The following is a 15,633-nucleotide window of genomic DNA, read 5'->3' as shown; positions in this document are numbered from 1 at the left end:
TTCTTCTCAACACCACAAAACTGTCACTTTTAAGCTTGCCAGCCATTTTAAAGTGAATTACAAACAAAAATTTTGTCACTACACAGCGGAATCACTGACGTTGGGACTCGAAAATACGTAATTTGACAAAATTTTGGTACAACCGAGGTGGTCGTAAGTCGAGTAGGTCATAAGTCGGGGGGGAGCTGTACTTACATTTTTTACCTACCATTGGCTCTCTTCTCTTCCACATTTATACTGGTGCATCTCTTGTCCCAATTGGTCTCATCCATTCTCTTGACATAATTGTGTAGATGTATAAAGGATGGATTAATGATATAATGAATGAAAATCTGTTGAATTCGTGCATCCCAACCCACACTCAGTCTTAGTTGGGCACTCATGATCTGTTATCCTCAGACAGCTGTGCCTCCCAAAAGAAAATGTTTCATGCAGAAACACTTCAAAGTTTTATGGAAATAACACATGAAATACCAGTACACACAAATATAAAATACTGTAGTAATATCTCCATTAGCCAGAATTCCTCAAACCCGGAAATCTCCGATAGCTGGGATTGAAATTTGCATTGAGAATCATTCCCAAAACTGGAATTTCCAAAAATTTCCGGCTTTGGGAAAAAAATTTCCAAGGCTGAAAATCAAGAGCATTTTCTGAAAATGTCTTAAATAAAAACAAAAGGTAAGGTATTTTTGGGGGACCTGACCTAACCTGACTCATCAGGTGGAGGTAGGGTGGGGGATTAGTGGTCTCATATTACTGACCTTCTGATGGAATGGCAGGTCACCCTTTCTTGGATGGGGGATTTGTGGGTCTCATGACCTGAAGATGTCTTGAATAAACACGAAAGCTAAAGTATTTTTAGGGAGATTGTGATAAGTATAAGTATAAATGAGCAAATTTGTATCCCTTCAACATTATACTACATAACATTTTAAAATATGGAGAGGTGGAGTGGAAAGGAGTGGTAATGTGCACCAGTGTTGCCATGCAATAAGCTCCTCAACAGCTGTCCTTTTAGTTCATCTCCATGCAGTCACACAAGAAGACCCTCACTGGATGCTTGTTGTCTTAATTCCTGTGTGCGTGCGTGCGCCAAACATTCAAAAGAAAATTGTTGACCTTGCCAACCACATTGTAGGATTTGAAGAAGTTGATGAAGAGTTTGTTCAGGAGTCAGGTGGTGAGGTGACATGCCAAGACACTTACACAGCACGCAAATTAACAGCACTACTAAACCATTGTCTTATAACATTCTACATTATAACATCTATTTTAAAATTATTTGATACTTGATGGCTTGACTTGGCTACTTTTGCACTTAGACAACTGATCAATGAATAAACCTGGGCATATGGAGATGCATTATACTGTACACTAGTGATGCCATGAAGCTTCGCAACCGCTAAGCAACCGCATAAATTATCACAACCTGTACTCAAATGTACTAAGTTAATTGCTAAAATTGTAATGTCGTGCAAACTACGCCGGCAACTTTAAAACCACCCACAGACATTTTTGGGTACATCCAGAGTGTCATCCGCAAATAACCGAGAACTGCAAGGTAAAACTCCGCAAACTTTGGGGCCCCCCTGCACAGTAATTCCTGCTCAAAATTATGGCTTTTTCACAGGGAAAATTTGTATAACTAGCCCCAGTGAGCAGGATATTATGATATCGAATTTTGCAAAGTACAATAGACCCGTGTCATTCTTAAGGGATAGGTTCCAAGAAATGGCGCGAATTGAAAAACCATGAATAGCCACTTATGCACCCACCTCTCGTTTTAGATGGGGGTTACGTCCTTGAAAATCATACATAATTCAAAAACGCATAAATTAAACATTTTTCCCAAAAGAATGCATGTAAATGGTACAGGTTAAGGGAACAATCATATACCATACAGGGTAACTCATAATAAATATTCTTTACCTTACTCATTCATAAAGAAAAAAAACAGTTAAAAAATTAAAAACAATCTTAAATACATCTTAAATAACACTTACATTGACAACTGACGAATTTTGCTTGACAAAGGTGCGTGAGGAAGGGTTGAGGAGGGAGGCTATAAAAAGGCAGGCGAGGTGCAAGAGGCTAGTCTGTGGTTGAGGTAGGCTCTGGTCTGGAGATGCCATATGTCGATGGCTGAGATCGTTTTGTAAATGGGCCCCTCCCCAAGGGTTACCTCACTGTTTGTCTACTGTACTCCCTCATTCATGATACAGGAGTACAATATTGTTTATTTGTTCATTAATTAGTAAAGATACATTACTGTAATAATCTTTGCTTATTAATGCATGTACCCTTCATATACAATACAGTATAGTACTATGTATATATGTCTTGGGTAAAAAATAATGTCATAAGACCCAATAATCCCCCACCCAACAATGGGTTACCTGTCACTGCATCAGATCAGGTTAGTAACATAACACAATAATCTCCCACCCAACCTTCATCACAAGTGTTAAGACATGATTAGGTATGTATTACAGTCAATTTAGTGAAGTGTCTGCCTATTCTAGGCTAAAGATGACAGGATCTGGTGGAGTACAATATATATACAAGTATTGTACAGTGGTGTTTGCAGAAATAACTGAAGCTTCTACAAGATGTAACAGCTCTATTCATGCCCGTATCATATAGAGCTTTTTTTTTTTTTAAATATATTAATTTAACCAAACTTTTAGATAAAGTCTTCAGGCTTACTTTGATAAAGAATGGTGTGTAACGAAATTAAAACTAATTTTACTGATTCCGGTATAAATATTTCTTACATTTTTTTTAAAAGAATGGAAGTCCCATCACTATATCATCTAGAAGTATTTTGTTTTAGGATATCTTATTGGAAACGTCTCGGAGAATTTATTAAGGATCATTGTGGTATTAAATTCATCTCCCTATCACAGTTAGTCACACTAGAGTGAGGAAGGAGGGGGGAACTGGCTACGTAATCCTCGCCCCCAAAAGTTTCGTTTCCGCCAACAACACTCAGCTCACATTACCAGTGGCGTGTCGTGAGAACAGTAGCAATGACTTAAACAGATCTAAAGAATTCTTTAGTAGATCACATACAGACTGTATGTGATCTACTAAAGAATTCTTTTAGATCTCGTGACTTTACAAGTAAGAAAGCGTCATTTGCTTACCCTAGCATTTTTCTCACGACACGCCACTACACATTACCCACACTGTGTTACACATAACAACATTATCCACACTGTGCTACACACACCAACACCACCCCACCATCACACATACACCCCTACATCACACACACACAAAAAAACACACCCTCCAACAATCACCCACAAACACCACCCACACACCTCTAAATACCTTGTACAGTATATATATAATGGTTGCCTCTCGTGTAATGAGGATGGCCGGGCCAAGGGCCACCTTGGCTTGAATTTGTTTAAGGTGTAGAAGCTGTCCCCAACACAACAACCGCACCCTGAGTTAACAAGTCGCATGACTCGGTGTCAAGGAATAGTCCGAGAAGACCGGACAACTCACCAACTGCACTGTCTAACCATTACCCCGGAATACGATCCACAAATCGATTAACGTCCAAGTTCCCAATTACTGCTGGGTAGACAGAGCAATGGCGAAAAGAACTCGCCCATAGTTTCACCCTGTCCGGGGATCGAACCCGGGTCCATTCGCTTGCGAGGTGAGTATGCTAACCATTGCACCACAGGTCGCCATACACACACACACACACATTACAACACCACTCACACATCCCCAACAAGGGAATTAACACAGCAAGCATGAGGAGTGAGGTTCTTATTGTATGACATATCTGCGTGTGTGTGACTGCATGGTAGCTTAGTTAAATATCAGCTGTTGAGTGCTTGGCAACTCATTTCCACTCCAACTGTTGAAAGGATGCAACTTTGCTCATTTATACTTAAACTTCCCACAATCTCCCTAAAAATACTTTAGGTTTCGTGTTTATTCAAGACATCTTCAGGTTATGAGACCACTAATCCCCCACCCTACCTCCACCTGGCATTGTGTCAGGTCAAGTCAGTTATATGAGACCCACCACCCCACAGCTCCCTGGGAGTGGAAAATAACAGTCTTTGCTGTAACATGGATTATTATAGTAAAGAAATGAAGTTTCGAACTTAATTAGAACTGCATTTACGGACCCGTAATTAGACTTCAGTAAAACGTCCCCAGCACCCAGAAACATTCTGGGGAAGTGGGCTAGTGTCCGTCTGTGCAACATGTCTAGTTTAGACACTAGGAAACTTTTACCAGTAACCGGAAAAGGTTCCGGGGATAAGGAATTTTTCCAGGTTTGAGAAAGTCGTCTGGTTACCCAGAAATCTCTCATCCCTGGAAGTGCTCTGCACCAATTGTTCCACAGGGATATCATTGTATATGAAATACAATACAATACAGTACAGGGGTTCCCCGGGTTACAAATGGGTTCCATTCCTGAGGACGTTCTTAAGTCGGAACGCATGCTATGTGCATACCATACTTGCAGAACAATGTTTAAAATCCCACTATATCATAGCGTAAGTCTACATCTAAAATCACTTACCCGGTAATTTTAAACAAAAGAAGAAATAGAATGACAAAATACAGTAATGAAAGTAAAAAAAAATAAGGTAAATAAAATATTGTAAATTTCAAGTTTAACCTGCCTGTACTGGCGGTGTTTGTGAGTTGGATTGTAAGTCAGGCCCTCTACAACACACTTGAAAGGTGTAGGCATAATTTCAATCTCCGCTGTTAAGTCGCCTGACCACCCACCACCACTGGACCATGTTTGCTGGTGTCTAAGCTGCTTCCCTTTAAAAAAAAAAAAATTCTCCTAACATCACCCTGCATCATATAGTACACCAAAGGTGAGAAGGTGAATCAAGCGACTAAGCTAGTGGGTCTTATAGGGGTCGTTCAGATACCAAGACTGTCCATCCCTTGTAACACTCTTCAAAAGTGAGGTGCTTCCCTGTTTGGGGTACATACTGTCACCCCGTATGGTCCTCGAGATATGCTCAGGACTGTCATTTGATTAAAATCGTCCAAAGGGGAGCCACCATACTGGTGCATGCACTATGGCACCTGTTACTCCAGAGAGATTAGAACACCTACAACATCCTAGCTTATATTAGCAGGCAAGAGGTGACAATAGAAGTCTATAAACACCTCAGGGGACATTACTCAAGTGAAAGTGCCCATGTCTGGAGCAGGCGGATGCCTGCCCCACTAAAGGTCACAGCTTAAGATAGAAAAAACTTTAAGTTAAAAAAAAAAATTGTCAGGGCAAACTTTTTTGGAGTTAGGGTTAAACTCTTGGAACTCTCTGCTGGAGTGTTGTGACAGCACTGAGGGTGATTTCATTCAAGACCAGACTTTACCAACACTGGTGCAGGTATAGATACATCCTGGAACCAGTGCATGCCCAATATACTTGCAAATACTGTAGTGTGTAACAGAGCCAGAATTGACACCACCCAAGTGGCTCACAAGCCGATCATTGGCGAAGAGAATAAAGTAAGAACTGTGATGGTTTGTTAGCTGTATGAGCCTATATACTGAAGGTTATGCTGCCAGGAAAAAGTCAAAACCTTTTAAAATAAAGTTCTTCACCAGTACTGTAAATACCGGTAGTACAGTGTATCACTAACCAAATATTTTTTTTAAAAGATGTCTATGAGCACATTTTTTATAAAAATCTTAATATTTAATGGTGAGGGAGCAGCATCTCTTGGGTGAGCTTCTGCCTACACTTTCATTGCATCGTGGGTGAATTAGCCTGTGGGATGTTTTAACAGTACTGTACTGTAGTTTAATGCGAGGTTATATGAAAGTCAGCTTTTACGGGTATTACTATAGTTAAATTAAATAACCTCTCTAGCTACTGTACTCACCAATTGCTGTAATTACAATAGTCCTGTGAGATTTAGACATTGTAAATAAAAAATGGTCTCCTGGGCCAGGCACACATGGGCAAAGCGGTTAATTATTTTTATGTAACAACTGTACTGTTAAATGGGAGTTGCTGGTCAATTAAATGCTGTATGAGAGAGGGTCAGCCTGTACAACTTAAATAAGCACTTGTATTCATTAGTCACATTTTTTGCATCAAAATGCAAAATAGACAGTGTCTGTAAAAGTTACCTGACCCTTCACTTATTGTGAGTGATCACTCTATCTGCAATAGCTCATTATATGTTAAATAAACGAGTAATGGTAATTATTTTGTTTAAATGTTCTATGCTGTTGCTATTTTTTTATTTTATGTTTTGTTTTACAGCTATAAGCATGCTATGGATGGCCTTGTACGTGTTGTGGAGGAAGAAGGAGTTCCTCGATTGTTCCGTGGTGCTTCGACAGCAACCTTTAGGGCAGTGTTAATGACTATTGGGCAGCTGTCCTTCTATGACCAGATCAAAGAATATTTATTATCAACACCATATTTCTCTGACAATCTCTCTTGTCACTTTACCTGTTCATTGGCTGCGGTAAGAGTTTAATACTTAACTTGTTTGACATTTTCCTTAAGTTATTCACTTACGTTGTATAGTAAAACCTTGATAAATCAGACTTCAATATATTTAAATTTGCTTTTTTGGATGCTCTGAAGTGCTCCAGACCGCCCTCTATTTATCATAAAATTTTAAAAAGTCCAGAAAATTGTGCATCAGTCCAGACAGTTTGTGTGTTTGTACATGCTTTAGTGTCACATGCCTCAGTCTGAGCCACATTCATATGTATCACCAGTGCACTGTGCCCCACCACCACACTCATTTATGTGAACTTTTAGACTTTTAGCGGTTTACTATTGTACAAACATTTTGTGTTGTGATAGCTTCCCATACCCCATCAATGTCTCGTGTGTTCACGGAAATATTAAGTTTGAATAAAGTTAACATCAAGGGTATGTATGTATATGTGATGTAGTATGTTAAGGAAAGAACTACAATAGCACTATTAAGTTGTAAATAGAAAATAATTACTATACATTTTAAAACTTAAATGACAAACAATTAACATACAGAGTACTGCTATGTAAAAGTGCCTCAAACTAAATTGTACCTGAACATCATAAGTGTCGCTCTTCCACTATTATGTCTACCATCTACAGCATCTAATAAGGTAAATAAAAGAGTTTATCAGTTTTATATACTGTACAGTAGTCCCTCGCTGACAGTAGAGATTGAGTTCCTGGAAAACCCCTTGATTGGTAAATCCATGGTTCGTAAGACCAAAGGCTTATGGGAAATAGAGGGTTAGGTTCCACGGCCGCCAATAAATTCAAAACCTAACTAAGTTGCCTGTTCCTTCGCAAAACAATACCTGTATTACATGTTTCATTAAATTTCAGTCAAATACATATACAATAGCATAATATAATTAGTAATCTAAATTTAGCAGCAAAAAGGATATTTACTTTCATTGAGGACGATGGTGGATGATGGTGGGGGTGATGTGAGGGTGAGTTGTTATAAGGACAGACACATGCCCACCCTCCCTGCACCTCCTCAGGTCTGGAGGGTGATGCTGTGATGTCTTGGTGGTGGCTGGCTGGGGATAGTCACTGGTGGAGGCTGGGGTGGCTGGAGAGCAACACCGGTGGAGGGCCGGGTGGCTGAGCATAGTCACTGGTGGAGGGCTGTGGGGTGGCTGGAGCATAGTCACTGGTGGAGGGCTGTGGGTGGCTGAGCATAGTCACTGGTGGAGGGTCAGGGTGGCTGAGCATAGTCTCTGGTGGAGGGTCAGGGTGGCTGGAGATAGTCACTGGTGGAGGGTTGTGGGTGGCTGAGCATAGTCCTGGTGGAGGGTTGTGGGTGGCTGAGCATAGTCCTGGTGGAGGGCAGGGTGGCTGGAGCATAGTCTCTGGTGGAGGGTGGGTGGCTGAGCATAGCCTGGTGGGAGGTCAGGTGGCTGAGCATAGTCACTGGTGGAGGCAGGTGATGGGAGAAGTCTCTGGTGGAGGGAGGGCTGAACACCTGTGAGGGTGTGGGTGGCTGAGCATAGTCACTGGTGGAGGGTCTGGGTGGCTGGGAGCAGTCTCTGGTGGAGGGTTGTGGGTGGCTGGAGTATCCGGGGGGCTGAGATAGTCACTGTGGAGGGTCAGGGCTGAGCATAGTCTCTGGTGAGGGCTGTGGGTGGCTGGAGCACAGTCCTGGTGAGGTCAGGGGTGGCTGGAGCATAGTCCTGGTGGAGGGCTGTGGGTGGCTGAGCACAGTCCTGGTGGAGGGCTGGGTGGCGGAATAGCTCACCAGGAGGGGTTGGGTGGCTGGAGGCAGTCTCTGGTGAGTGGCTGGGTGGCTGAGCAGTCCTGGTGGAGGGTCAGTGGGTTGGAGCATAGTCCTGGTGGAGGTCAGGGTGGCTGGAGCATAGCTCTGGTGGAGGGTGGGGTGGCTGGAGCACAGTCTCTGGGGAGGGTTGGGGCAGGAGCATAGTCTCTGGTGGAGGGTTGTGGGTGGCTGGAGACAGTCACTGTGGAGGGCTGTGGGTGGCTGGAGACAGTCACTGGTGGAGGGTTGGGTGGCTGGAGACAGTCTCTGGTGGAGGGTTGTGGGTGGCTGGAGCATAGTCTCTGGTGGAGGGTTGTGGGTGGCTGGAGCATAGTCTCTGGAGTGGCTGTGGGTGGCTGGAGCATAGTCACTGGTGGTTGTGGGTGGCTGAGCATAGTCTCTGGTGAGGTCAGGTGGCTGGAGAGTCCTGGTGGAGGGCCATGGGTGGCTGAGCATAGTCCTGGTGGAGGGCTGTGTGGCTGGAGATAGTCTCTGGTGGAGGGCTGGGTGGCTGGAGCATAGTCCCTGGTGGAGGGTTGTGGGTGGCTGAGCACAGTCCTGGTGGAGGGTCAGGGTGGCTGAGCAGTCCTGGTGGAGGGTCAGGTGGCTGAGCATAGCCCTGGTGAGGGTTGTGGGTGGCTGAGCATAGCCTCTGGTGGAGGTTGTGGCTGGAGAAGCCGAGAGGGTCAGGGTGGCGAGCAAGCCAGAGAGTTGTGGGTGGCTGGGCATAGCCCTGGTGGAGGGTTGGGGTGCTGGAGCATAGCCTCTGTGGGAGGCGGGGCCGGCAGTCACTGGTGGAGAGTCAGGGTGGCTGGAGCATAGCCTCTGGTGGAGGGTCAGGGTGGCTGGAGCATAGCCCTGGTGGAGGTCAGGTGCATGGAGCATAGTCTCTGGTGGAGGGTTGTGGGTGGCTGGAGCATAGTCCCTGGTGGAGGGGTCAGGGTGGCTGAGCATAGTCACCGGTGGAGGGCTGTGGGTGGCTGAGCATAGTCCTGGTGGAGGGTCAGGTGGCTGAGCATAGTCCTGGTGGAGGGTTGTGGGCTGGAGCATAGTCCTGGTGGAGGGTCAGGGTGCTGGAGCATACTCTGGTGGAGGGTCAGGTGGCCTGGAGTATAGTCACTGGTGAGGGTTGGGTGGCTGGAGGTCTGTGAGGCCAGGGTGGCTGAGAGCAGCCTGGTGGAGGTTGTGGGTGGCTGAGCATGAAGTCTCTGGTGGAGGGTTGTGGTGGCTGAGCATAGCTCTGTGATGGGGGTGGTGGGTGGCTGAGATAGTCTCTGGTGGAGGGTTGTGGGTGGCTGAGCATAGTCTCTGGTGGAGGTCAGGGTGGCTGGAGCATAGTCACTGTGGAGGGGCTAGGGTGGCTGAGACAGCCCTGGTGGAGGGTGTGGGTGGCTGAGCATAGCCCTGGTGGAGTGGTGGGGTGGCTGAGCATAGCCCTGGTGGAGGGTCAGGGTGGCTGAGACAGTCTCGTGGAGGGTTGTGGGTGGCTGGAGCATAGTCTCTGGTGGAGGGGTTGTGGGTGGCTGAGCATAGTCTCTGGTGGAGAGCTGTGGGTGGCTGGCACAGAAATCTCGTGGTGAGGGTGCATGGAGCATAGTCTCTGGTGGAGGGTTGTGGCGGCTGAGCATAGTCACTGGTGGAGGGCCAGGGTGGCTGAGCATAGTCCCAGGTGGGTGGGTGGTGGCTGGCTAGTCTCTGGTGGAGGGTCAGGTGGCTGGAGCATAGTCACTGGTGGAGGCCGGGCCGGAGATAGTCTCTGGTGGAGGGCTGGGTGGCTGGAGCATAGTCCTGGTGGAGGGTTGTGGGTGCTGGCATAGTCCTGGTGGAGGGGTGGTGGGTGGCTGAGCATAGTCCTGGTGGAGGGTCAGGGTGGCTGAGCATAGTCCTGGTGGGAGGGGCTGGGTGGCTGGAGCATAGTCACTGGTGGAGGGTCAGGTGGCTGGAGCACAGTCCTGGTGGAGGGTTGTGGGTGGCTGAGTATAGTCCTGGTGGAGGGCTGTGGGTGGCTGAGCATAGTCCTGGTGGAGTGTGCGGGCACAGGCCTCCAGGAGGGCTGTGTGGCTGGAGACAGTCACCAGGAGGGTTGGGGGTGGCTGAGCATAGTCCTGGTGGAGGGTCAGGTGGCCGGAGATGCAGTCCTGGTGGGTTTGTGGGTGGCTGGAGCATAGTCTCTGGTGGAGGGCCAGGGTGGCTGAGCACCTGTGGAGGCTGGCGTCTGGTGGAGGGCCAGGGTGGCTGAGCATAGCCCTGGTGGAGGGTTGTGGGTGGCTGGAGCATAGTCTCTGGAGGGCTGTGGTGGCTGGAGATAGTCTCTGGTGGAGGGTTGTGGGTGGCTGGAGCATAGTCACTGGTGGAGGGTTGTGGTGCTGGACAGTCTCTGGTGGAGGGTTGTGGGTGGCTGAGCATAGTCTCTGGTGGAGGGTTGTGGGTGGCTGAGCATAGTCCCTGTGGAGGGTGGGGTGGCTGGAGCATAGTCTCTGGTGGAGGGTCAGGGTGGCTGGAGCATAGTCTCTGGTGGAGGGCTGTGGGTGGCTGGGAGTATGTCCCTGGTGGAGGGTCAGGGTGGCTGGAGATAGTCCTGGTGGAGGGGTTGTGGGTGGCTGGAGCATAGTCCTGGTGGAGGGCTGTGGGTGGCTGAGCATAGTCCTGGTGGAGGGTCAGGGTGGCTGGAGCATAGTCTCCGGTGGAGGGTAGGTGGCCTGGAGCATAGTCACTGGTGGAGGGTCAGGTGGCTGGAGATAGTCCTGTGGAGGGTCAGGGAGAGCATAGTCCTGGTGAGGGCTGTGGGTGGCTGGACATAGTCCTGGTGAGGGCTGTGGGTGGCTGGAGCATAGTCCTGGTGGAGGGTCAGGGTGGCTGGAGCATAAGTCCCTGGTGGAGGGCTAGGGTGGCTGAGACAGTCCTGGTGAGTGGGTGGTGGCCGGAGCATAGCCCTGGTAGGAGGGTGGGTGGCTGAGCATAGTCCCGGTGAGGGTCAGGGTGGCTGGAGCATAGTCCTGGTGATGGTCAGGGTGGCTGAGCAGGCCCCGGTGGAGGGCGTGGGTGGCTGAGCATAGTCCTGGTGAGGGTTGGGGTGGCTGAGCATAGTCCTGGTGATGGGTCAGGCAGAGCATAGTCCTGGTGGAGGGTCAGGGGCACAGTCCTGGTGGAGGGTCAGGGTGGCTGGAGCATAGCTCTGGTGGAGTGGTCAGGGTGGCTGAGCATAGCCCTGTGAAGGGTTGTGGTGGCTGAGCATAGTCTCTGGTGGTTGTGGTGGCTGAGACAGTCTCTGGTGGAGGGCTGTGGGTGGCTGGAGCATAGTCCCTGGTGGAGGGTTGTGGGTGGCTGGAGCATAGCCCCAGGAGGCTGGGCTAGGTCACTGGTGGAGGGTTTGGGTGGCTGGAGCATAGTCTCTGGTGGAGGGTTGTGGGTGGCTGAGCACAGTCTCTGGTGGAGGGTTGTGGGTGGCTGAGCATAGTCTCTGGTGGAGGGTGGTGGGTGGCTGAGATAGTCTCTGGTGGAGGGCTGTGGGTGGCTGGAGCATAGTCTCTGGTGGAGGTGGTGGGTGGCTGAGCATAGCTCTGGTGAGGGTGTGGGTGGCTGAGCATGTCACTGGTGGAGGGTCAGGGTGGCTGACAGGTCCTGGTGGAGGGTGGTGGGTGGCTGGAGCATAGTCTCTGGTGGAGGGTTGTGGTGGCTGGAGACAGTCTCTGGTGGAGGGGTTGTGGTGGCTGGAGCACAGTCTCTGGTGGAGGGTTGTGGGTGGCTGGAGTATAGTCTCTGGTGGAGGCCGGGTGGCTGAGACAGTCCTGGTGGAGGGTCAGGGGTGGCTGGAGCAAGTCTCTGGGGGAGTGTGGGTTGTGGTGGCTGAGCATAGTCACTGGTGGAGGGCTGTGGGTGGCTGGAGCATAGTTCCCTGTGAGGCCAGGTATGGCAGGTCTCTCGGTGGAGGGTTGTGGGTGGCTGGAGCATAGTCACTGGTGGAGGGTTGTGGGTGGCTGGAGCATAGTCCTGGTGGAGGGCTGGGGTGGCTGGAGACAGTCTCTGATGAGGGTTGTGGGTGGCTGGAGACAGTCTCTGTGGAGGGTTGTGGGTGGCTGGAGATAGTCTCTGGTGGAGGGTTGTGGGTGGCTGGAGCATAGTCTCTGGTGGAGGCGGGTGGCTGAGCACAGTCCTGGGAGGGTCAGGTGGCTGGAGCATAGTCCTGGTGGAGGGTCAGGGTGGCTGGAGACAGTCTCTGGTGGAGGGTGGTGGGTGGCTGAGCACAGTCCCTGGTGGAGGGCCAGGGTGGCCGGAGCATAGTCACCAGGAGGGTTGTGGGTGGCTGGAGATAGCTCACTGGTGGAGGGCTGTGGGTGGCTGAGCATAGTCCTGGTGGAGTGGCCAGGTGAGCATAGTCTCTGGTGGAGGGTTGTGGGTGGCTGAGCATAGTCCTGGTGGAGGGTTGTGGGTGGCTGAGATAGCCCTGGGGGAGGTCAGGGCATGAGCATATCTCAGGAGGGCTGTGGGTGGCTGGAGCATAGTCCTGGTGGAGGGCTGGGTGGCTGGAGGACAGTCCCTGGTGGAGGTCAGGGTGGCTGGAGCATAGTCTCCTGGTGGAGGGCCAGGGTGGCTGAGACAGTCCTGGTGAGGGTTGAGGTGGCTGAGCATAGTTCTGCGGAGGGTCAGGTGGCTGAGCATAGTCCTGGTGGAGGGTCAGGGTGGCTGGAGCACAGTCTGTGAGGGCCAGGGTGGCTGAGCATAGTCCTGGTGGAGGCTGGGGTGGCTGAGCATAGTCTCTGGTGGAGGCTCGGGTGGCTGAGCATAGCCCTGGTGGAGGGTCAGGGGTGGCTGGACACAGTCTCTGGTGGAGGGTCAGGGTGGCTGGAGATAGTCTCTGGTGAGGGTTGTGGGTGGCTGGAGCATAGTCTCTGGTGGAGGCCAGGGTGGCTGAGCATGGGTCCCTGGTGGAGGTCAGGTGGCTGGAGCAAGTCCTGGTGAGGGCCAGGGTGGCTGGAGCATAGCCTCACGGTGAGGGTTGTGGGTGGCTGAGCATGGCCCCTGGTGGAGGGGCAGGGTGGCTGGAGCATAGTCTCTGGTGGAGGGCTGGGGTGGCTGAGCATAGTCTCGGTGGAGGGTCAGGGTGGCTGAGCAAGTCTCTGGTGGAGGGTCAGGGTGGCTGAGCAAGTCCTGGTGGAGGGTTGTGGGTACTGGAGCATAGTCCTGGGTGGAGGGTGAGGTGGCTGAGCATAGTCCTTGGGAGGGTGGTGGGTGGCTGGAGAAGTCTCTGGGAGGTGTGGTGGCTGAGCAAGCTCTGGTGGAGGTTGAGGTGGCTGGAGCATAGTCCCTGGTGAGGGCTGTGGTGGCTGGAGCACAGCTCACTGGTGGAGGGTGGGGTGGCTGAGATAGGCCCTGGTGGAGGGTCAGGGTGGCTGGAGCAAGTCCCTGGTGGAGGGTTGTGGGTGGCTGGAGACAGTCCCTGTGGAGGGCCAGGGGTGGCTGGAGCATAGTCTCTGGTGGAGGGTTAGGGTGGCTGGAGATAGTCTCTGGTGGAGGGTTGTGGGTGGCTGAGGCACCGTGAGGCTGTGGGTGGCTGGAGCATAGTCTCTGGTGGAGGGTCAGGGGTGGCTGAGCATAGCCTGGTGGAGGGCCAGGTGGCTGAGCATAGTCTCTGGTGGAGGGCTGGGGTGGCTGAGCATAGTCCTGGTGGAGGGTTGGTGGCTGGAGCATAGTCTCCAGGAGGGTTGTGGTACGGAGCATAGCCCTGGTGGAGGGTCAGGAGGTGGCTGAGCATAGTCTCTGGTGGAGTGCTGGGGTGGCTGAGCACAGCCCTGTGGAGGGTCAGGTGGCTGGAGCATAGCCCCTGGTGGAGGGGTCAGGGTGGCTGGGAGACAGTCACTGTGAGGGCTGTGGTGGCTGGAGTATAGTCTGGTGAGGGGTGGCTGGAGCATAGTCTCTGGTGAGGGGCGTGGGTGGCTGAGCACAGTCACTGGTGGAGGGTTGTGCGCTGGAGACAGCCCTGGTGAGGGTTGTGGGTGGCTGGAGCATAGTCTCTGGAGGGCTGTGGGTGGCTGAGCATAGGCACTGGTGGAGCAGGCTGGAGACAGTCTCTGTGGAGCGTGAGGCTGGAGACGTCACGGTAAGCTGGGTGCTGAGCAGGGCCCTGAAGTGCTGTGGGTGGCTGAGCATAGTCCTGGTGGAGGCTGTGTGGGTGGCTGAGCACAGTCCTGGCGGAGGGTTGTGCTGGCAGGAGCATAGCCCGGTGGAGGTCAGGGTGGCTGGAGCATAGTCTCTGGTGAGGCCAGGGTGGCTGAGCATAGTCTCTGGTGGAGGGTCAGGTGGCTGGAGTATAGTCTCTGTGGAGGGTTGTGGGTGGCTGGTGGAGGGCTGTGGGTGGCTGGAGCATAGTCCTGTGGAGGCTGTGGGTGGCTGAGACAGTCTCTGGTGGAGGGCTGGGGTATTGAGCACAGGCTCTGGTGGAGGGTTGTGGGTGGCTGGAGACAGTCTCTGGTGGGAGGCCAGGTGGCTGGAGATAGCCCCTGGTGGAAGGTGGTGGGTGGATGGAGCATAGTCACTGGTGAGGGAGGTGGGTGGCGAGCATAGTCTCGGAGGAGGGTTGTGGGTGGCTGGAGAGCAGTCACCAGAGGCTGTGGGTGGCTGAGATAGTCTCTGGTGAGGGTTGGGGTGGCTGGAGTATAGTCCCGGTGGAGGGCTGGGTGGCTGGAGACAGTCTCCTGTGAGGCCAGGTGGCTGAAGCATAGTCACTGGTGAGGGTGGTACTGGTGCTAGCCGGTGGAGGGCTGAGACAGTCTCAGGAGGCTGGTATGGAGCATAGTCTCAGAGTGGCCAGGGTGGCTGAGCATAGTCCCAGGAGGGTTGTGGGTGGCTGGGAGACAGTCACTGGTGGGGTGGTTGTGGGTGGCTGGAGACAGTCCTGTGGAGGGTCAGGGTGGCTGAGCATGGCCCTGGTGGAGGGCTGGGGTGGCTGGAGACAGTCTCTGGTGGAGGGCCAGGTGGCTGGAGGCAGTCTCTGTGGTGGTGGGTGGCTGGAGATAGTCCCTGGTGGAGGGGCTGGGTGGCTGAGCATAGTCACTGGTGGAGGGTCAGGGTGGCTGGAGATAGTCTCGGTGGAGGGTGGTGGGTGGCTGAGCATAGTCCTGGTGGAGTGGCCAGGTGGCTGGCAGACATCACTGGTGGAGGGCTGGGGTGGCTGAGACAGTCTCTGGCTGAGGGTGGTGGGTGGCCGAGCATGTCTCTGGTGGAGGCCGGTGGCTGAGCATACACCGGTGAGGGTCAGGGTGCTGGAGCATAGTCCCTGGTGAGGGTTGTGGGTGGCTGGAGCATAGTCCTGGTGGAGGGTGGGTGGCTGGAGAAGGTCTCAGTGGGAGGGTGGTGGTGGCTGGAGAAG

At 51.6% G+C, this 15,633-nt stretch overlaps 1 protein-coding gene across 1 annotated transcript in view; it reads left to right on the top strand.

Moving 5' to 3' along the window:
• Nucleotides 1–15,633, top strand: part of LOC121859126 (mitochondrial dicarboxylate carrier-like) — a 125,601-nt gene that overhangs the window by 72,901 nt on the left and 37,067 nt on the right. The window contains exon 5 of the mRNA XM_042355831.1: nucleotides 6,281–6,488. Within this exon, the coding sequence (XP_042211765.1) occupies nucleotides 6,281–6,488 (208 nt within the window). The remainder of the gene's footprint in view (nucleotides 1–6,280; nucleotides 6,489–15,633) is intronic.

Source organism: Homarus americanus, unplaced genomic scaffold (genome assembly GCF_018991925.1).
Source record: "Homarus americanus isolate GMGI-L3 unplaced genomic scaffold, GMGI_Hamer_2.0 scaffold50924, whole genome shotgun sequence".
Classification (NCBI taxonomy): Eukaryota; Metazoa; Arthropoda; class Malacostraca; order Decapoda; family Nephropidae; genus Homarus; species Homarus americanus.
This window is presented reverse-complemented; position numbering and strand designations above follow the sequence as displayed.